This window comes from Pogoniulus pusillus, chromosome 20, assembly GCF_015220805.1.
Source record: "Pogoniulus pusillus isolate bPogPus1 chromosome 20, bPogPus1.pri, whole genome shotgun sequence".
In the NCBI taxonomy this organism is placed as follows: domain Eukaryota; kingdom Metazoa; phylum Chordata; class Aves; order Piciformes; family Lybiidae; genus Pogoniulus; species Pogoniulus pusillus.
Window position 1 is genome coordinate 6,176,706 of NC_087283.1, and position 22,673 is coordinate 6,199,378.

A 22,673-nucleotide genomic window follows, 5' to 3' on the forward strand; every position below is an offset into this window, starting at 1 on the left:
TTGCAGTATATTTTACTTACCTGAATCAAGCAGATCTCAGTTAGTTCAAGTACAGTGGTCCATAAAATTGGGTTATGATGGGCACTGATTCTTCCAAGCAATCTGTTACTCTCTCATAACTAAATTTTACCAACACAGGAGATTTATCACCACCCACACTTTGACGTACAATTAATCATTTGCACACAGATTGGTTTACCTTATTGGAAGAGTTTTCTAAGTCCCTCCTTTCCTCTCCCCAGTCCTTCAGTATTGTCTGAATGCACTGGGAGACAAGGAACCTAGATGAATTGTTGCCAATCTCAGCAGGCACAAAAACAGTCCTGGGTCCCTTAGATAGCTGAAGCAGCCTTCCAAACCAGGCGTTTCAGGGCACCGTTGGGTTCATTGCACAAGGACAACTGCTTGAGAAACCTTCTGTGACTTTACCTGTGCAAGTCTTCTGAAGAACTCAGCATGAAATGTGACTGAAACCTGTTTGGCCTTTGCCAGGTGAAGTTTACTACAGAAGTAAGTATCTCCGAAGTGACACCTACAACTGCAACGTAGAAGCAAACCGAATCGTGGTGTCTGAGTTTGGAACTATGGCTTATCCAGATCCCTGCAAAAATATATTTGCCAAGTAAGCAGTGCTTTTCCCACAGGATTCTTCTCTCTACTTCTCCCTCCTGCACAGATGTCTTTCTGTTTACCCTTGACACATGTATACAAATAGAGCATTTTGTTTTGTACATGCACAATTGCTAATTAGTGAAAAGGCCAAGAGATCCATCCCACGCTGGAGTCTCTGTGGGGTGTTGTCAGGCAAGTGTTTTAAGTGGATTTGATCAGCAAAATTGGCTGTGTTATTCACTACTGCAGGTAGATTTTGGTGTGATTTTGAAGATCCAGATATTTTCTTTTTCATGTGTTCACACTCTGTGAAGGGTGAGGCAGCAGGGAAGAAGAGGAATAGTTGGGGAAGGAATATATGAAAAGTGTCTTTGCAAAGGGAGGAAAAGCTTCAGTAACTGAAAAGTAAATGAGTAAAACATCTGAATTAAAGACTATCTCTACTGAAAAAAAAAAAAGGGAGTGACAAAAAAATTTCATTGTTTCTTGAGTCAGGTGCAGTGCTTCAGGGGCTGTACCTGGCCTCACCTAATCTTATGTTCAGCATCAGAACTGCTTGGGATCACTGCCATAGCTGCTTTAATACTTCTGGAAAGGGTGAAAGGCAAGGTGTGATCATCTCTCTTGTGGAACTGGCTGTGGGTATTCCCTGACAGACACAACTGTCTTACTCATCTCTTCCTCCTGCCTGAACTTCTTCTACTGACCTTGAATTTATCATTTGAGAAGAGCACGTGCGTGGGGTGTTATTGCAGAAGAGTTGCTGTGTCACCCTGCCGTCTAACCCTGAGATAAGATGCGTGTCTTCTCTCTTGCAGCACAAAGGGTGACACTGACATTTTAAGTTCAAAAGGGTTATAAGCAAATTTATCTTGGCTTCCAGTGAGGATGATAAAATCCTACACTACTAAGGCAAACTGTCAAGCCCATAGGTGAAGTTGAACCTTCTTCAAAGTCAGACTTGTAGTATGGGGTAACACCTGGAACAGAAATGTTCCATCAGGAGTATATGAATCCATCTCTTCTATGAAGACATTACCTGAATAACCTACCAGCTTTTGGGTGGAGGCTGTTAGGCCAAATTCTCATGAGGTGTGCACAGGAGAGCATTAATTGGCCCATCCTGATCAACCAGTGGCTATGTTACAGCTGACTGCAGGACTGGACCTGCATGCCCTTTGCGTGTGGAAAGTGTTGCGTGCATGTCCTTAGGCCAAGGGCGTTGAAGAAGTCCTTCTCCTCTGCTCTTCAACCCTGTGCACCGAGGAAGTGTGGAGCTGCCAGAAGAGGGCACAGTAGGGGCGGGACAGATCCAGCTTTGTGACCCTGCTGCTGTGCAGAGCCTGCGGTGCTGGGGTGGCTTCTGCTGCTGGTGCAGCTGCTGCTGCTCTAACGAACCCCTACGGACTTTCCCTCTACACAGGGCATTCTCCTACTTGTCTCACACCATTCCTGAGTTCACAGACAACTGCCTGATCAACATTATGAAAACTGGGGATGATTTTTATGCCACCAGTGAGACTAACTTCATCAGGAAAATCGATCCACAGACTCTGGAGACGTTAGATAAGGTATAAACAAATGTCTTGCATCCTGGTTCCTTACCTGCTAATGAACACAGTGTCAGGCTGATTCATAAGGATCCTCTAACACGTAGGACACAAAACTGGAAAGAAACTTTGCTTCTTCTGCTGTTCCCTTAGTTTTGAAATCGTGGTAAATGAAATCATTAAAGCTTTTTTAAGACCTCATGAGTGCAAAGCTAAATCCCAGGGAGTCTGGGAATAGCTGAGCTCTGGGCAGATTCTCTTGTACATAACCTAGCCAGGATGCAGGAATAATACCAAATATCACGCTTACAATGTGATTATTTTGGGCTATTTCCATTGTTATGCATCTGTAGTTATCAAATGATTTACATAATTAACAATTCAGTAGGTCAGTTATATGAGTATCTTTCAAGTACCTTGTGTAAGGTATTACTTAATTCTTAAAATGAAATCTTGACACACCGAAATATACAATGAGGTTTTTCCTAGCATGTGCAGTTTTCCCAGTACAGTTTGGGTACTTTTAATCAACCAAGCTTTAAATAAAATAGCAATCTTCCTGCTCCAGAAGGCTTCTAAGCTCATAGCCTTGTTAAATCCACTGCTTTCAGGATGAAATGGGCATTTGCAGAGTAACTTCTTTAGCCAAATTTCCCCTTCAGTTACAAGAGGATTGTTGTGGCTGCAAGGGAGAGGTGAATGAAATTCAGATCCTTGGTTTAGCCTTGATTTAGGAAATCCTGTGAGCACCTACACAAGTCATTTGGCTTAATTGTTGAAATGTGAAGGCCTTTTGGAAAACAGAGTAACAACAAGAGGCTGGCAGATTTGTGGTGTTAGATGAGATCAAGTTTAATTCTCTTACGCATCTCTAAAATCTCCTCTTGTATAATTTCCCAGGTTGACTACAGCAAATACACAGCTGTAAATATGGCAACTTCTCACCCACACTATGACAGTGCTGGAAATATTCTCAACATGGGCACTTCAATAGTTGACAAAGGGAGGACAAAATACGTTCTATTTAAGATTCCTTCCTCTGTGCCAGGTAAGATAGGTCTGTGTAATTGGTATTTTCTAGACACTTGTTAGCAGTTTCTTTTCTTCTGAGGTTAAATGGTGGTGATACAGCTCTTCCAGAAACTGGAGAGGCTGAGGGAGCTGGGGTTGTTTAGCCTGGAGAAGTGGAGGCTCAGGGGTGACCTCCTTGTTGTCTACAACTACCTGAAGGGAGGTTGTAGCCCGGTGGGGGTTGGTCTCTTCTCCCAGGCAACCAGCAACAGAACAAGGGGACACAGTCTCAAATTGTGCCAGGGAAAGTCTAGGCTGGATGTTAGGAGGAAGTTCTTCACAGAGAGAGTGATTGGCATTGGAATGGACTGCCCAGGAAGGTGGTGGAGTCACCATCCCTGGAGGTATCACAGTATCACCAAGGTTGGAAGAGACCTCACAGATCATCAAGTCCAACCCTTTACCACACAGCTCAAGGCTAGACCATGGCACCAAGTGCCACGTCCAATCCTGCCTTGAACAGCCCCAGGGACGGCGACTCCACCACCTCCCCGGGCAGCCCATTCCAGTGTCCAATGACTCTCTCAGTGAAGAACTTTCTCCTCACCTCAAGCCTAAATTTCCCCTGGTGCAGCTTGAGGCTGTGTCCTCTTGTTCTGGTGCTGGCCACCTGAGAGAAGAGAGCAACCTCCCCCTGGCTGCAACCACCCCTCAGGTAGTTGTAGACAGCAATAAGGTGTTCAAGAAAAGACTGGATGAGGCACTTAGTGCCATGGTCTCGGTTGGACTGGATGATCTTGGATGTCTCTTCCAACCTGGTTGATTCTATGATTTTGTTAATTTTAACTTGCTGTGAATTTAATATTTAAACACTTAGCCTGTCTAGGCATGTACTACTTGACTACTGTGTAAACAGAGCATTTCAGCATGAAGGACTAAGGGGGAACCTGTTTTTTCCTCCTTCACACAAGGGAGAAATCCAAGAACAAGAGTGGACCGAAATTTATTATACATGTAATTTTGGTTTTTATCATTTGTACTCAGAAAAAGAAAAGAAGAAATCTCACTTTAGCCATGTGGAAGTGGTGTGCTCCATCCCTTCTCGCTCTCTGCTCCACCCAAGCTACTACCATAGCTTTGGAATGACAGAAAATTACATTATCTTCGTTGAGCAGCCATTCAGACTGGATATTGTCAAAATGGCAACTGCTTACATCCGAGGTGTGAACTGGGCTTCCTGCCTTTCCTATCATAAGGAAGATAAGGTATTTTCCTAACACTGAAAGATAGAGACAGCCAGGCCAGTGAGCACTTCCACAGCCTTCTGGGTTTAATCTGGTTCATGAATTTTAGTAATCCCTCATTTATTTTTTTCCAGTCCTTGTTTGCTGTGTTGCACATCTCTTTTAGAAGTTGTGGGTTTGGGGCACTAGCACCCATCACTAGAAGTTTTTACTGTCTCATGCTGAAGTACTTGAACAAGAGGGTAGTTTGGCCTTGCTGGAAACACTGTGTGCTAGCAGAGAAACTCAGACCCACACTTCAGACACATCCAGTTGCTCCTGCTCTAAACAAAATACTTTAATTATTAAGATCCATCACATAAAAGAGCCAGACTGGTGGAAAAAACCTGCATCCAGCAAAAGGACAGTCTTTTACTGTGGCAACTGAGGAAAAACCTCCTTTCTAGGGACCTTATTTCCATGTGCTGTGGCCATTGATAAGTGGGGTATGCTGGGATAGAGGGCACCAGCACAGGGCACTACAGAGACTCTGGTCTAAGGCAGATTTATTTAACTTCAAAATATAGCAGAGGACTTTTCTGGGCTTTACTAGAACATTTCAATCTTCATCCTAACCCAGACAGTAATTTGCAACAGCAAAATGAGTTCAAAGCATTTCCACAGTCATTTAATTCCTGCTAATTTGTTCTTCAGGTTAGAACCTCTTGCCTCCTAGCAGCAGACCCTGACTTGTTAATATGCCTCAGTAGAAAGAGACAATGCATTAGAATGTTGATGGCTACCATGAATATTTGCAGAGCATTAATGGTTTTAAATGATGTTTCCTATCTTTCAGACATGGTTTCATTTTGTAGACAGGAAGACTAAAAAAGAAATATCCACCAAGTTTTACACTGATGCTATGGTGCTTTTTCACCACATCAATGCTTATGAAGAGGATGGCCACATTGTTTTTGATCTCATTGCCTATACAGACAACAGCTTGTATGATATGTTCTATTTAAAAAACCTAAACAAGTACCTTGAGGAGAACGACAAACTCTCCTCTGTACCAACCTGCAAACGATTCGTTGTTCCTCTGCAGCATGACAAGGTAAAAAGGAAATGGCTTTTTCCTCTCTTCTTTGATCAGTAATTGCAAATACAGAAGTCTGAATAATGGGTGAATTATTAGTTGCCAGCCTCTCTGTGCAGGTTTCTGATTCTTTGTGTATGACACATGCATCAAAAGTGCAAGGCTTCTGCTCTGTGTGTGCATGCTGAGAAATGGCAGTGAGCAGCTGGACTATTACATGCATCTAGGTTCTGATACCATCTATTGTGGAGAACAGAGTTATTGAGCACACATTATTTCTTTACCAGTAAAATGCTGTCAGGTAGAAGCAAATCTATCAACCTGGCTGTTGGCTGGAAGGGCCTGCATGAGGTTTTGCACAATGTTTCTTCCACTTTACTGGAAGGCTATATATAATATAAGCACACTCCCAACTGTTGCAGTGGCTTTATTAAACTTAGGTTTCATTTAAGTGTGAGATTTATCAGGAACAGGAAAGATTTTATCTTCCAGTTTAATTGAAAACACTATTCTAAATAATTGTATGCTGGGAAGATTTTTTACTGCCCAGCAGCTTGAGCAAGTTTCTGCCTGATACATCTGGAATGGATGATGCTTTTCCTTTCAACATCCTGAGATCTTGCTGCTTTGTTCACGTCTCAAAACCAGCTATGCAGCAGTGACAAAGGGTGTGCTGGATCACACCAGCTATCCAAACTATCCTGCACTGTGAAGAATTCTGCAACCAGGAGTTAAAACCTCTTATCCTGCATGCCTTTACATGCCCTTATAAAAAGTCCCTCACTGGCTTTCTTGTAGGCTTGCTTTAGGTACTGGAAGGCTGATACAAGGTCTTCCTGGCTTCAGGCTGGACAGCCCCAACTCTTTCAGCCTCTCTTTATAAGAGAGGTTCTCCTGACCTCTGATCATCTTTATGGCCTTCCTCTGGACTCAGTCCAACAGATGCATGTCTTTCTTATGCTGGGTCCCCAGAGCTCTGCATGGAGTTTCATGAGAGCAGGGAGAATGAGCTCCCCTGAGCCAGTGCTCAGTCCTCTGAGTATAACAAGATTTCCAAGGAAAGGCTCAGAATCTAATGTTGCAAGATAAATGCCATAAGAAGGAACTTAGTGAAGATGGATTGTTTCATCCCAAAATTGCCTATATTAATACCAAGCTTGATGAAATCTCTAAATCAGAAGCATATTCTTAGAGACACATGACTTTTTCAGCACAATTCTCTTTCAGGATGCCGAAGTAGGTTCTAATTTAGTCACACTTCCATCAACTGCAACTGCAGTCAAAGAGAAAGATGGCAGCATCTATTGCCAGCCTGAAGTACTGTGTCAAGGTGAGACATAGCAATTGGACAAATCTCAGATACATCCTTTTGCACACACATTCTGGTAATGCCTAATAACTGTTCACTTATGTAAGATCTTTATAGAGCTAAGAAGAATTAAACTTCTAATGAGTATGATTAGTGTAGATAATGGCAATATCTTTCCCTTCTTCTCTTCTCTGAGTCTATCCAGTCATACATGACCCTGAACCTCTCAGATGTATATTTACCTGTAAGTGTATGAAATTACATCAGTTTTATATTAATATAGGATCCCACATCTGATCCTACAGCTGATACAACAGCTTGCAAATCTGCCAATTACAAGCACAATTTTAGTTAGATAGGTGTGTTACAAATGGAGGCTTTAGTTATTGCTGTCTTTTATAAAGATGGTTTTTTAAAGAGGATTTGTAAACTGGTTTTAGGGGGTAATAACAGGACTATATAAAGGATATAAATTTACCTAAGTAAAAGGAATTTCTTAGAATGAGAGCCTCCAGTTCTATTTCACATGTTCACATCTTGTGTATCTATGAAGAAAAGGGGAAAAAAAAGAAAGAAACCAAAAAGACCCTCATAAGTTCCAGTCTAATGAATGCCTAAGAATGAAAAAATAGCAGTTTTTATCTAAGAACCCTGGCTCAACTATGTTGTGTTAATGCCTATCTTCAGCTTTTTAGAACATCAGACATAGAAAAACTGTGTAAGTGTTCTACATACTGCCAAGGGGTTTGCACAGGGCAAAACTTCCTGAAGGCTGGCATAGGTAAATGTACATTGGAATTATGTATCTCCTCTTGTTCCTAAGCCTTGAACTTTATTTCCCCCAGGGATAGAACTGCCTCGCATCAACTATGACTACAATGGCAAAAATTACAAGTATGTCTTTGCAACGAGGGTCCAGTGGAACCCAGTTCCTGCAGAGGTATCATCAGCATTTACAACAGCAGAAACTCCATTTATAGAGCACATGTCAAACTGAAGCAGTTCTAAGTGGACTGTGCTTTACTAGTGTGGCACAAAGCCATAACCTAAGCTTCATTCACACATGTAAATTCAAAGTGTGTGGTCCTTAAGCCAAGAATAGAAATCTTATTTTTTCCAGAATCAAGTTAAAGCTTCTAAATGACTCTGCAGTTGGGTATTGTGTTCCTAACTTCAGCATCTGAAGCAAAGAGATGAAAAGTTGGACATACATGGTCTCTTACTTGTATGATTACCAAACTATGGCAACAATACAGCTTCCTTTCACTAGTTGAAAATGTAGAACATTATTGTCAGCTGTTAAAAACATGTAGCTCCATGGGCAGCAAAACAAATGCTGTCACAGGATCACAGGATCACAAGATTTTAAAGGTTGGAAGGGACCTCTGGAGATCTTTGAGTCCAACCCCCTTGCCAGAGCAGGACCAGCATAGGTCACACAGGAACACATCCAGACAGGGCTTGAAAGCCTCCAGAGAAAGAGACTCCACAGCCTCTCTGGGGAGCCTGTTCTGTGACCCTTACAGTAAAGAAGTTCTCCCTTTAGTGTCAAGGTGGGACTTCCTGTGATTTCACACAGATGTGACTTGAGATTGGGTTCTCAAGTATTCAATAGTGCTTGTGTCACTGTCAAAACTTTTCCAATTGGTGGGTCATTCATGGAATCACTGAATCATACAATAACTGTTTGAGGTGGAAGAGGCTTTTGAGATCAAGTATACATTCACTCACATGCAAAGAAACATGAAATACCTACATCCTTATAGAGATGAGCTCATGTTGTACCATTTCCCTCATAAATACTAATAAGCTCAGGTGTCTTTATCCAGCTTCATATTTCTACCAAGTCTCTTGAACACAGTAGTTAAGGAGACCCTCACTTTTCTGCTAAATTGAGCTGAACTTCTCTAAGCTAAGAGCTACAAAGGAGAGAGTAGAAAAAAAAAAAAACAACAAAACAAACCTAGGAGGCAGACATACTTCTGAAGTATTTTTGCCCTGTATGAAACCTAATTAAAAACCCAAGTTATTGCAACTGCATCTGATAGTTTAAAAACGTTAAACCAGTATCTGATGTTTCAGAAAGATTTATCTTTTGTTAGCTAATTCTGTACTTGAGAGAGGCAAATGCTTCATTTGTGTATGCAGGGTGCAAGCTTTTCAGGAGACAGTACAAAGAGATTAAAGTGAAAAGTATGAATAGTTGAAGGTTTGGGTTGGACTTGATGATCTGTGAGGTCTCTTCCAATCCTGATGATACTGTGATACTGTAAGAGTGTTGTACAGACAAACTCTTGTTCTGGGACTATGAGGCAGCACAAATGGAGTTCACTGCTGGTTCTCGTATATAATTACCAAACTGATTACAAAATATAGCTGGAGTTCTGCATGATGCAAGAAAATTTATTGCAGCACATCTGACAGTAGCTCAAACACATCTGCAAGTTTGTGATTTCCAGTGTAGATAGTCCCTGCTTGACTTGAATATAACAAAACATGCTGTTAAAAGTGGGTGTTTTTTTTCATATCAGTGCTCTTCAATGAATGCAAACACAACAACAACTCTGTATACTCCTTAGGTAAAGTCTGTTAGCAAAATTGCTGTTATCTTGGGGAGAAGGGAGAATTCTTCCAGATGCTTTCTCTAGTAACTTAAATAGCTTCTTCTTTCTGTAAATGTAATGTCTGGCTAATGACTAAATGAGGAAAGAAGATAACTGCATGTGGAAAGGTTAGAGAAAAGGCCTTAATGAAATGCTATGCATCCCCACTGGCAATTGGTTTGATCAGACACTGGACCCAATAATGAGATGAAAAGACTGGATGAGGCACTTAGTGCCATGGTCTAGTTGATTGGATAGGGCTGGGTGATAGGTTGGACTGGATGAGCTTGCAGGTGTCTTCCAGCCTGGCTGATTCTATGATTCTGTGAAAACCTGTATGCTGTTCCTCCAGTAAATACCAGTATCTGTGAAGAATTCTTTCCCCTTAGCTTTAATCTTTACACATTACTATTAACAGCCTTTGTTTGGGCATATATGTACCCTGCTTAACAATAGAAGACCTTGATAAGTATTGAGGTCACAGTGAAAGGAAAATATTTCACAGGATTAGAAAATGCAATGTTTAAATCCTGTTTCCTGCTCTAGTACAGAATTGCAGTGATTTGGACCGAGTCACTTAAATGTCTTCAGCCTCTTCCCCTGTCTAGTGAGGGCATTATTTATAGAGAAGGTTCTCTCATGACCTGATAGTATTTCCAAAGTATTTATTGTCCATAAAGGAAAGATGCAACTGAAATCAGATTAAATACAATTAAAAGGACATTGTGTGTTCTGCAACTCCAAAGTTTAGCATTTCCTAGGTGCTTCCTTCCCCTGATGACATGTGCCTTGTTGCTCTGTAGCTCTTATCAGCCCCCCATGCCAGCAGTCTGCTCATGTTGTACCTTGGGAACAAACACTGTCTGGGTCACTGACATTGACATTTTTCTTTCCTGGTCTCAACAATTTAGATTGTAAAATTGAATATGGAGACAAAGGAAACACTCCAGTGGGGAGAGGACCACTGCTGGCCATCTGAGCCTGTTTTCGTTCCCAGCCCTGATGCAAAAGAAGAAGATGATGGTAAAATAATAACATTCTGAAAGTTGGGGTTGTATGAGTCTTGCATTCAATCATTTAATGATTTCTAGTCAAGAAAGCTGGGTTGATGGTTCAACTGTGAGATTAAAATTAGCACCATTTTACTTCTGCAGACAACCCAAAGCAAAAATAGACCAAAGTTAGCTTGTGCAATGTCACAAGGTAGCCATAAACAATAAAGGTTAGGACTTCCCAGACATCCACTTGGAGCTGGATTTATCACTGATTTGGAGCAGCTGAAGCTGTAGGGATCAGTGTTGTTACAGATGCAGATAAGAACATGAAGTGGCGCTGCAGGTGTCCCCATAATCTTGATGCAGGTCTGTTCTCAGAGCAGCCTGTGACTCCTTGCAAAGGCAAATGGCAAAAACTGAAAAGATGAGTCCCAAAACTTCCAGACGAACAATTCAGTGTTGGGTGGCCTTTGTCCTTCCCAAACAACTGCAGGCAGGCCACAAAAAAGCACAGAAGAAAAGCATTCATTATCTCTTTAGCACTCTCTCTTGATCTAGTAAGCACTTTCAGTTTGTGTCCTAAAAGTCTTAGGAAACAAGTTTCCTAAGGAAACACTTAGAAAGAAAGCATCACCTTTTCTGCCTGCTTCAACTAGGATGCGTTTCTAATTCTTCATTGGTGTGTCACAGGTGTTATTCTAAGCTGTGTTGTGATGACTGATCCAAAGAAAGCTCCCTTCCTGCTTATCTTGGATGCTAAAACGTTCAAAGAATTGGGCCGAGCCATGGTAAACATAGAAATGCACCTGGACCTGCATGGAATATTTATACCAGAGAAAGATTTGAAGACTGAGACTGAGTAAAGTGCTGTTTAATCCTATTACACAGACTGAGACACCCTTCTGCTGAATGTGGGATAGCATCATTCAGGAACAACCTTACTTTATGGCACCAAATAACTAAATAGAATCTCTTCAGTGACTGTATAGAATCTCTTATGAGATAGCAATAGTTTTTATTAAACACAATGATATGCATAACTGGTACACAACTATTCCAGGAGAAGAGTGAGCAGTATTACGGGCTAATGCTGTATACAACTCATGGGGCAGGGAACAGGAGACCAAGGCACCAAGAAGTGGTTTAATTGCATAGAATACAGCTTTCTGAGCAAATGAAGTACTGTATTTATAGGGTGGTGCATGGTGTGAGTCACATGTGTCTGCAGGTCATGGACTGTTTCAAGACTGCAACTCATGGTGCAAGATTCCTGCTGCCAGAAAACCTCACAGTAATCTGCAGTGATCCTAATAATTTATGGTAATGCAGTTTCTTGGTGCTCAATTTTTTCAAGTCCACCATAACCAAAGTATTACATTGAGGTGCTACAACTTTCTAATTTAGACCCTAAAGAAGCCTGCTTTGCTCCCAATTTCATGGTGCACTTTTCCCTTTTGACAAAACCAAGTAACTTGAAATAGAATATATTGGTTTGTGTAGCATTCAATTATACTTTAGTGCTATCCAATCTTACACTTAAACAAATTTTCCTTGTGGAGAGTATCTGACATTTCATGTAACAAGATGATTACATTGTGTTAAAGATAAGCAGAAATGTAGTGCTTATTAATAATGCTACTAGTCTCTGCTAATAAGAGTAGGTATCTGGATGAGGAGAGCAGTGCATGTCTAGCAGAACTCACTTGTTCAGCAGCTGTTTAGCAAAAGGCCTGATTTAGGCCTCATCTGAACTACACTAGCTGAAACTACACACTCTTGTTGCTATAGCTGAGCATGTGCCTTACTGGCTGCTTAAGAGAATCCATGTTCTGACATGGGTTTATCATTGCCTGTAGCAGATGCTTCGCATCAAAGCACACAGCTGTCATTGAGAGTTACAATTGAAAAGCACTTTTCAAGTGCAAATGCCAACTATCCTGTGACTGGGTTTGCTACAGGAATGACATTTCCTGATCCCCTGACTGTGTTTCTCATTTTTATTGTTTGGGGCTCTGATTTTTCTTTAATTAAGAGCCTTTTCCCTTTTGAATTGGATTTCCCTGTTGTAGCTCACTTTACTCTCGGAGGCATCTTTACTAGTGGAGAAAACTCCACCTCCATCTATTTCAGGCATTCACCGTTCTGTACATACCATCAGACCACTCCGGTATCTCTCACCCTTTTATATACACACTCTCAGTGTCGCTGCTGCTCACTGTGTTTGGCAGGTAGGAACCAGGACGAAATCACTGTCATTTACTATCTCCCCATCACAGGAGAATCAGGACTCTGGTGGCTGGTTCACGGTTACATAAGATGTTTACGGCAGAGCAGGAATCGAACCAACATCGTCCACAGTTCTGATTGCTCTGTGACATCTCTGTCTCCCTCTCTATGCTTAAGCCTTTGCACTTTGTAAGCATAAAGATTATACAGGCTAGTTTAGGCTAGTTTTAGTGTAAAATGCTCAGATCTGGAGTTCAAATAAGCAGATTTGGACATTCAAATGTTTATATATTCCTTAGAATAGAAATAAACACTTCAGTAAAGTGTGTCTGCAGAAATAAGTCATCTTTAGTGCCTTCAAGGCCCATGACCACTACTGTTTAATAGAACTTTCATCTCCTAAAGAAAAAAAAATCATTCAACATTTTTATAAGGAATACAAATCTGGAATGGAAGACTAACTTCTGATGTTGGCAAAGGACACCAAGTGTGAGGTAGTTTCATGTGAAAGAGTTTGGATTTGACAATGTTCTACAAACCTCTCTGGAATTATAAGGCAGCAATGAATCAAAAGTCTAACCATTGCTACAGATCTCCTTTTCAGAGCTCATCTCCAGAATTTCTTCTGTGGAATTCATAATGTTTTTGCATGATCATGAGTTTGGATACAGGAGTTACTTGACTTCTGAGGAGCTAATTGGTACTGGCAGAGATGATGTGATAGGGAAATATTAATAATAAAACCAAATCAGAATTGTTATCTGCAGTCCAAGAAATCAAATATGTTATTTATGTTCATGTATGCTGCAGAAAATAAATGACACAAACCTGTCTTGGATGTGATCTTTTAAACAAAGTCTGCTCTATTGCCTTGGTCAGCGTTACACAGGATTTGATTAGCATCAAGTCTGTAGTCAGCCCGAGAAGAAAAAACAGTGATGCAAGTCTGGATTTGCCACTCCCAGTATCCTCCTGTGGCAGAGACAGTATGGATAAAACCGTGTGGCTAATCACAAATTTGTTCAAGAATGCTTTTAGCAGTTGCAATAGTAATCTGATGAAACATTTACCCTGAGTATGGTAATATCCTGTATCATTTCTGGGCCGACAATAACAAGGGGGAGTGCACACAGGCTTTGCCAAGTGGCTGCAAGGCTTGTGGGTTTTTTGTTGTGGTAACATGGCACATGGTAATGAATCTGTCATTTGCTTTGCTTCCCTGACTTCCTTCACTATGAATGAAGTCCTGAGGGACAGAAAGGTTCAATTCTTCTTCTGCATCAGTTTAAGTCGCAAACTAAGCCAGTAAAACTAGTGGAGTTATTGTAGTGGCATGTAAATGAATCTTGATTTAGTGACTGCAAGTAAAAACAGTAGGGAGAAAGAGCTCTGTGAAAGGAAAAAAAACAGAGTTGAGCAAGAGAACCAGGCCATGGGCACACATACATATAATTACTATGAAGATGTTACAAATGGCTCTCTAATTGGTAGAGTCGTTTGCTTTTTGGTTGTTTTTGGTTTAGGGTTTGTTTTTTTTTTATCAACAGGTTTCATTAAATGGAACAAATGACAAAGCTTAATAATTAATTTGCTCTCTGGAAGTGGGTATTATCTGTTACACCTTGTCCCATTGCCCCACATAGGCAGCAGGAGTAAGCAGAAGTGGTGTTTACTGCGACGAGTTTAAAACCAGAAATACAACTGTGTTTTCCTACACAACAATCCGTGCAGGATGCAGAGAAACAAACCAGTGCTTTTAAATAACCAGGCCACTCAATGACAGCTTGTGCAACAATTTAAATCACTGTTCCCTTAGGTGTGCCATTAGCTAAGTGTTAATAACAAGCAAAACACATCCTTCAGCTGCAGTCAAGACGTGGAGTGCTCTCTGCTTTCATTGCCTTGAAAGAGAGCTGGGGACGTGTCCTCTGCATCTGCTGTGCTCTTCCTCATTCTGCTCTTGACATCCTGGATAATTCCATCCAAGCCAGAAGAAGTGGCCTTCTAATACATTTTTAATGGCTATGTTGTAACAGTAAGCGACGCAAGGTTGCTGGTGCTTCACGTAGATTACTGCGTTTTGAGGGCTTCCATCACACCAGGATGTGCAGCACATCCTCTCCTCTAGAACTCTTGTTCAAAGCTGAATGCCATCCTAGAACCGGTGCTCCTCTCTGTGACCCCTCTCCGGTCAGAAAGCACTTCAGCAAGGGTTGCCTGTAAACACTGGCTTAAATGGAGCCATTCACACTCTCGACAAGCGAGCCTGGTGCAGTGATTTCACGGCTGGGGTCTCCATGCGCAGATGTCCCAGCTGAAATCTCCATCTGGAGGACAAAACGGCGTTGTGCGTCGCTCGGAAAGGACAACACTGCCTTTGTAGAGTCATTCATCTCTCTTTCCTATGAGGACATTTCCACATATCTTTGTTCTATTTATTTTCTAGTGGTAAAGTTATTTGGAGACACCATAAAACTGGACTGGGGTGACTTACAAAATCAAGCTGCAAATCGGCCACATTCTGAAGGCAGTGTCGTTTTGTCATACCTTGCTTGGCATCACCGATGTAAAGAAACGCAAATAACAAAACCACCACAGCTTTGCTGGGTCATACCCTCTGACAAGCGTATTCTCTCAGGGGACAAACAGAAATGGCGATGTGGGTTTGGCTGTTTCCCAGTCGGAAAAAACCCAAATCCACCTTTTTTTTTTCTTTTTTTGGTGTTGTTCTCTCTGTCAGAGCCAAGGGGCCAGGGTGAGCTGCGGTGTTTGCCCCCTCCTGACAGCACCGCCTGAGCTGCCGGTGAGGTGGATCACAGCTTTTCCAACACTTCCACTCGGTGCAAAGTTGTTTTCGCTACTTAAAAGCCTGGGTGCTGTTACAGGCAGCAGCAATGCTGATGGAATCAAGTCTTCTCTTCACATGCAACTGAACAGGTTAAATATAGGGGCTAAACCCTTGTGAACAGTCCTGAGGAGAAACCTTTCCGCCTGGGAAAGGCTTATTGACAGCTGGCAAATGTGAGAAGCGGCGCGATCGAAACGAGCCTGGCTGTGTTTAATTCCATTCCCTGGCTTTTTCTCCTGCTAACACCTAGCATTTCCACCTCCAGCTCACGGAAGGGAAGGAGAAAAAAGGTCTGGGTTGAGTCACACTTTAAAGCCAGGAGGGGACACACACACACAAGGTAGTTTCGCGGGAGACGCTGGGTTCAGGGTGCCCTACTAGCAGCCCCAGCGGGCAGCAGCCCCGCCCTGCCCCGCCGGGTGCCCGGCAGAGGGCCGCGCCGCGCCGTATCGCGTCGTGCCGGGTGACTCAGGCTCCCCGCGCTGCCCGCAGGGGAACCCGGGCCGGGGCCGCCCCCGCTCCCGCCCCGCAGGCGGAGGCCGGCGGCCGGGCGGGGCGGCGCGGGGAGATGATGTCAGCGGCGGGCGGGCAGCCATGGTGTGAGGGCAGTGATTGAGGCGGCCGGCCCGGCGCGGCGCGGCGCGGCTCGGCGCGACCCGAGCCGGCAGCATGTCGGGGCCGAGCGCCGTGTCGGACCCCCAGCACCCGGCGCGGCTGCTGCGGGCCCTCAGCTCCTTCCGCGAGGAGAGCCGCTTCTGCGACGCGCACCTGGTGCTGGAGGGGGAGGAGATCCCGGTGCAGAAGAACATCCTGGCGGCCGCTAGCCCCTACATCAGGTACGGTCGGGACAGCGGTGCGGCCCGCAACCTGGCGGAGGGGCCGCCGGGGCCGAGATCGGGCCACAGCCGCCACCCTAACCCCAAGGGGCGGCCACTCGGCGGGGGGCGGCCGGGGGCGGCCGCTGCGGGCCGTTACGGTTACATAAGGAGCGGACTTGGGTGCCTGTAAGGACGAAAAAGTCAGAGGAGGCCGGCGGAGGGGGTCGGTCCGGACGAAGCGAGCCTGTCCTGCTCTCCCGGGGCCGTCCCCTGAGTTTACCTGAGCGTCCTGAGGGAAGCCGCGGCCCGGCGGGCTCCCGGCTGCCCTCGCTCCCGTCCTCTCTGTCCCGCGGCGCAGAGCGCTGCCCCCGCCGCCCCGCGCCCGTCCCGGGAGCAGCCGCGCTCGCTGCCTTGGACCGCTGCCGTTCCCGGGTCTCAAAGGCTGCTTACCCGCTGAGGAAGCACTGCCCGAGCCGGCGAAGCGCTGCCGAGTGCCGGGCGTAAACAAGAGACCCGGAACCCCCGAACTTGGAACGCTTGCGGCGCCCAGGGGCGCGTCCGTCCCAGGGGCAGCGGCTGTGTCCGTACCCGGTGCGGAGCTCTGGGAGCCGCGCATCGCTGCAGCACAGCCTGCTGCTGCCTGGCTGCTGCTGCTGGGCTTTGTGTCCGTCGGCTGCACCGAGTCAGCACTTCAGGATCATTTTTTTTCTCCTTAATGCCTTTTAGCAAGACGGAGCTCCAAGTGGTGGCTATGGATCCTGATCAGCTTTTAAATTAAACAATACCGGTTTGTCTCTCCATCTTTTGCTCCCCTGTGCTCGCTCGGTATCTAAGAACAGAACTCGGAAATTGCCAGAGGTATCACAGCCCGGCCATGCCAGGAGAGCTGCCTGCTCCTGGCAGTGGGTGTCAGCAGCATGTGCAGCCGCAACTAGGCAGCCTGACAGCGAGTGCTGGGGAGGACAGGCTGTCTTAGCACAGTCATGGTTTCTCAGGTGGACCAGCAGAGACTTTATCCTGGACTGCATTTTCAGGGAAACCTGCTCTCTGGAAGGTCCCGCTGCAGACATGGTGGTTTGAGCTTCTCCACATCACATTCAGTGGTGATGAGTTCAGTGACATCAAGTAAAGAATACCTTCAGCGTTTCTGTAAACTACACTATCATCTAGAAAGGTTGGTCCAGATGGTCCTCGGGGTCCCTTCCAACCTGGCATTCTGTAACTATATCCACCATAAGATTTGTGTAGCAAGCATCTGCGTGTCAGGGAGGGCAAACAGAAGGTATAAGCAGTTGTTTCCAAAATGTTTTTAAGCCTTGTCATTCACAAGTAACAAAGATACTCAGCCTGTCTTAGCCTGTAGAGCAGGGTACTCTCCAGACAAATGCAACCTGCCTCATAGTTGTGTTGTCATCTGCTTTTAAGCAATGTGGTATTTTGGGGTGACCCCTGTAGTACAACAGCTTTCTCAAGTACAAGAATAAGTTAATAAATAGAATATGAAGTTGGTTATTAACTTTTAAATGGGTGTTGATGAATGACAGACTTAAAGAAACAGTTCCCAGCGCTGGTTGAACTCACATAGCTGAGATAAAATTTGCAGAGAGGGAAGGTCAAGAGCTACAGAGCCTGGGTACCATTAATCATTTTATTCACTGCTTGTCTTGAGAAGCAGCTTTGGAAGACTGTGGTGAAAGATAAATGAAAGACCTGAAACTGAAATGAGCCATTGATCCAACAGTATTCAAAATACCTGGATGCTTTTTAGATGGTTAGTCATGATATTTAGATGACCATGACCATTGTGGTTAAGAAGAGTTGCTCTAGGTGGAAAGAGGTCATATTCTTGGAAAAAACTGTTCTTCTACTGTAACAGCAAGATGAGTTTGCAGGAGATGTACAACTTTTCACAGTGCAAAGGACTGCTTAAATAAAAGCTGCCCCAAATCATTCTATGGAGAAGCACATTTTCACAGGATCATCTCCAGGGGTTGAGTTTAAGGAATGTCCAGGGAAAAAACGTGAGTTAAGCCTGTGTGAGGAATAAGGGTGCCAGACACAGCTACATCAGCAGCAAAACCTGTAGTCATTAGAGTTGTGGGTTTTTTAAACTCAGAATTGCTCAGGTTCAGATCCCATGAAGGAACTCATTAGCTATGTGTGAAAGTAGGTTAGGTGCATTAATGTATAAATACTATGAAGTTTGTTGGTTTGGAGTTTGTTTCTTTTTAGTTGTTTGTTGGGGCTTTTTTGTAGGCTTACTCATCTTTTCTCCATGGGCTTGCAAGATGTAAAGAGCCAAAGCAACATGTACCTACTTTTTGTATGCCACATTAAGAAACGTTTTTGTATTACCTACCTTTGCAGAGCCTGCTTTTTTACCTGCTGCTTATCTCTTGTTTTGTCACTCCAGGTTCTATCTCTTAGTCCAGCTGTCCTTCACTTTGGGTAGAATTGGTCAGGTAGGTTGTCAGTGTTGGAGCATCACGTTTCCAGCCCAAAGTAATGTATCAGTGACCTTTCCTGGAGATAAAACCTGTGTTCAGGCTGTACCTAGTCTGTGCAGGCACTGTTTGATTTGGATGTTGGCTTCTCAAATGAAATGACCAGGTTAGATTTTTATATAGAGTTATTGCAGGAGACACAAGAATTTTATGTCCCTGTTTTCCAAGGGTAGATGATTCCAAAGCATAGTCTAGTACCAGAGGCTGTTACACTCTCCGAATATCAGTTGATCTGGGTCACTGTCATTTGAAAAATTCCCATATCAAGCTCAGGACAATCCCTTAACTAATTTCAGGAGTAGGACTTGGAAGAAAAGTGAGTAGATGTGTGAAACTTGTGAGTGAAGCAGTGGAAGTGTGAGCTGTGGCGGTGTTTCTTGGTATCTGGCTGTGTGGCAGGTTGGTGGGTGAGTTCAGAAGCTGTGTAGGGTTTACATGAATGCTTAGTTTAGGGTGTGAGTAGGAAAATAAGTAGGCATGGACTTTCTGAGGGGGTGGTTGGGTGTGAGCAGAGTCTGCATGTGCTGAAGGATTTGTGCAGCCACAGAGAGAAGCGTTACCTGTTTTTTAGTTTTGCATGGAAGCAGTTTGGCTAACTACTTAGGAGTAGGACACTTGTAAATTATAATGATGTGGCTTCCCTCCAGTTATTTGGCAGCTGGATTATCCATGCTGCTCAAAAATGGCAGCTTCAGTGGGGAGAGGTCGAAAGGCACGAAGGGGATGTAGAGATGCAGAGAAGTGTTACTGGTGTTGCAGGTCCCATCTGTCTTTCTTGTCTGGAGGCTGGCGTCTGCAAGTACAGGAGAAAAAGAAATGCTTGTTTCATTAAGAGATTTTTCAGTCTGTGGAACCAGAAAGGCTTTTAATTTTTGTGGTAGTTTGATTCCTGAGGTCTTGCCTCAGCTGCTTAGTGCCAAGTTTGTTCTGAGGGCAGAGAGGTCTGGGGAGGCTGTGTGACTTCCTACTGAACTGCCTTATATGTACAGGTTTATCTAATCCCTCTGTATGCCCCCGGAGCAAATCCTGTCATTTACAAAACACAGAAGTCTTCCTGCATATCTCTAACATCTTGTGGTATGTTCCTGAGCCTGAGAAAAGGAGGATTCCTCAGGAAGAAACTGCCATAGGACAAAGCATGGTTTGGCTCAAAGTGATGTTGCTGTGCATTGCAGAGAAGAAAAGTTTAAGCCTAGTTAGTTCTTGATTTTCTCCTCTGTAACAAATCAGCCAGGATTCTGCACTTCTTTTTAGCACTTTTTGCCCTGGCAGTTGCTCTGATGAAGATACAGTTCTACTGCCTGGGATTGGTTTGGTTTAGTTTACTTAGTTTGTGAGCCTGGTGTAAGTCGTGGTGGCAGAAGAGTGCTTTTACCAGAACAAACCATGCTTGCACAAGTAAGTTAGGCTGAGTTGTAGCATATATCCACAAACCTTTTATAGGATAGAGTTGGTCCAAGTATTCCTGGTATCCTCTGTGGTAGCAGCAGATGTTCTCATCCCAACAGATCTGTCACTGCCTGGCATGAGTCGTTCCTGGCCAGCTGAAACTTGCAACTCCTAATATTTTGCTGGCTTGCTGTCTGCTTGCCTGTATGGCAGGGAGCATGTGGGAAGTACCTTAACGAAGAGGGTATTTAAGCTCAAATTCTCAGATGAACTTAAACGTTGTTACACAGGGATTAGAAGTGAAGTTGAGGCATTTCTATTTCCTCAGCAAGTTTTGTCTTTGGGTTGCACACAGCTGTGTGAGCAGATTACAGATGGATGGATGTATTCTGTGCTGTTCCCCAAGGCTTTTCTAGCTTGGTAATGAAGCAGTAACCACGTTTTTATTTTTCCAGCTGAGCACAATATGGCTAAACAAAAATGAAAAGGTAAATCCCATTTACTTTTAAACAACTATACTTCTTGTGAGTGGGTTTGGGTCAGAGATGACACAACAGCATTTGCATCTTCTCACTTGGGCTGTTCAACCTCCTGACATTCCTAAGACACTGCAGGCTTTGTAAGACCCTTTCACAGTCACAAAATTGTAACTGCTCTGCCAGTGTCAAAATAGGCTTCCATGGAGATGTGAGGATGTGGCCTCATCACAGACCTCCTGTCCCATCCCCTGCGGGCTGGCACTTGGAGCATTTTGAGCTGTCATGAAGCCATGAGAGGCTGGGCTGCTGAGATACTGTCCTTGTGTGAGTGTGTCTGTGAGCATCCCCAAGTGCTGGTGTGGAAGGTAGGGTGGGATATCGGTTCTGTGGTGCACTGGAAAAGAGGACTTGGCAGGTTTTGTTACACATTAGACAATAAATAATGTAGAGCAAAGCAAAGTGGCAGCCAGTGTGTCCCAGTAGCTTCTGTTGCTGATTTCTTGATAGCTGTTTGGGTTTTATGGACACTTACAAAGACCTTTTATAGTGTTTTACAACTTTTTTCTCTTTGTGACTAGTACTGAAGTCACCAATGTAAACCAGTGCTGAAGCTGGGAGATATTTATCAGGACCCTGTGTTCTCAAGTTCTGGTCTAGCCAAATTATGCTGTGCTTGTGCCAGGGCTTGTTCCCTCTGAATGGGGTGTGCAGGATAGTGTTCTGGCCACTGGGCCACAAGAGATCAAGGATGACTCTAAACTGATGTCTTCCTGGAGGCTTCATATGAGAAGTCTTCCTGGCAGTCTCCTGGGTATGTTAGAGGCTGCCTTGGCAGTAAGAAGTTGGGAACAAATGAGGGCAGATTTTCTTTCCAGACTTTTCAATCAGATTTTTTTTTAATTAGGCATAGTTTTGTGTTTTTAAAAAATGAAACTAAAATGTCACCTGTGATGTGTTAGTGGTAACTGAGTTATAAAGTCTCTGTAACCTTGAGAAGCAGTAAATCAAAATAGTTGCCTTCTCCAGAAGCTCTCTGCCTGACATAACTCAGAAATTCCCTCAGTGCATCTTGTGTTTAGATGAAGTAGTTGGGGGGTAACAGTGATAAAATACATTAAAAGCTTATGATTTTAAAAGGGACTTTAAAAATCACTATACCAGGCTTGAATGAGTTGTTAATTATATTCCTGCTCCAACAAGCCCCTAAAGATGGCCTGAAGGGAGGAGGAAGCAATAGGGCTCTTACCCAGCTCAAAATAGTAAGAAAATACAGTTGGGCTGCTCCTACATGTCAGGCAAAGCAGGGCTGGAAACCAGAAGACCTCGTTTACTGGGGAGAACACGAGATCAGGTGTCTTGTCCTCTTGTCCTATAGAGACACACGCTTCATCGTGGGCCTGATGCAAGAGGCGAGTTGGGATGGAGGGAGGTGTGGCAGGATGGAGCTGCTTGGGATGTCTGGATAATTTATACTCTCTGGGTTGCATTTACACCTGTATTAATTGCCTTCTTTGGCAAAACTTTTGTTGTTAGAAATTTTTCTTATTTTTTCTTGTAAGCTTTACAATGAATTTTGTGTCTGGAAGAGGTCTGCTCTGCAGGTGCTTGGATCTGGAGTTGATGAGTCTAGACCTCTTGTGTTTTAGTTTTTGTTGCTCTTTTCCTTTGAGCATGTTTGGTTTGCATTGGTCTTGGCAGAAGTTACAAGAGGAGCTTCTTCCTGGCATGGACTGACAAATGTGAAAAGGAACTAATGGCTTTAAAGAATTTGGCTCTTCGCTCTCTGTTCAGACCTCCTGCGTCATGGATCGTACGCAGCGCTCTCTCTGTCCTGGTACTGAGTGCTGGTGTAGCATTACCTTTACAGAGGAGAGTCCTCAGTTTTGTGTTTGTCTCTCATAACTATGGCATTTCTGAGTATTTCCAAGAAATCAAAAAACCCCAATCACTCTTATGGACAGCTCCAACATCACTTGTCAGGAAAATATGTTCTTAAACCATGCAGTTAGT

The 22,673-nt window shown here is 43.8% G+C and overlaps 2 protein-coding genes across 5 annotated transcripts in view; both read left to right on the forward strand.

The window, feature by feature from the left end:
- Positions 1–13,463, forward strand: part of BCO1 (beta-carotene oxygenase 1) — a 71,618-nt gene extending 58,155 nt beyond the window's left edge. Inside the window, exons 4-12 of one of the 2 annotated variants that reach the window (XM_064159989.1) lie at positions 493–622; positions 2,036–2,183; positions 3,063–3,210; positions 4,218–4,438; positions 5,253–5,510; positions 6,720–6,822; positions 7,647–7,741; positions 10,316–10,427; positions 11,090–13,463. In XM_064159989.1, coding sequence (XP_064016059.1) covers positions 493–622; positions 2,036–2,183; positions 3,063–3,210; positions 4,218–4,438; positions 5,253–5,510; positions 6,720–6,822; positions 7,647–7,741; positions 10,316–10,427; positions 11,090–11,262 — 1,388 coding nt within the window. In that variant the 3' untranslated portion in view covers positions 11,263–13,463. The remainder of the gene's footprint in view (positions 1–492; positions 623–2,035; positions 2,184–3,062; positions 3,211–4,217; positions 4,439–5,252; positions 5,511–6,719; positions 6,823–7,646; positions 7,742–10,315; positions 10,428–11,089) is intronic. The other variant, XM_064159988.1, reaches the window with a different exon arrangement.
- A 2,647-nt stretch (positions 13,464–16,110) lies between these two features.
- GAN (gigaxonin) overlaps positions 16,111–22,673 on the forward strand; it is a 29,968-nt gene continuing 23,405 nt past the window's right edge. For all 3 annotated transcript variants that reach the window (XM_064159993.1, XM_064159994.1, XM_064159995.1), the window contains exon 1: positions 16,111–16,309. In XM_064159993.1, coding sequence (XP_064016063.1) covers positions 16,143–16,309 — 167 coding nt within the window. In that variant the 5' untranslated portion in view covers positions 16,111–16,142. The remainder of the gene's footprint in view (positions 16,310–22,673) is intronic.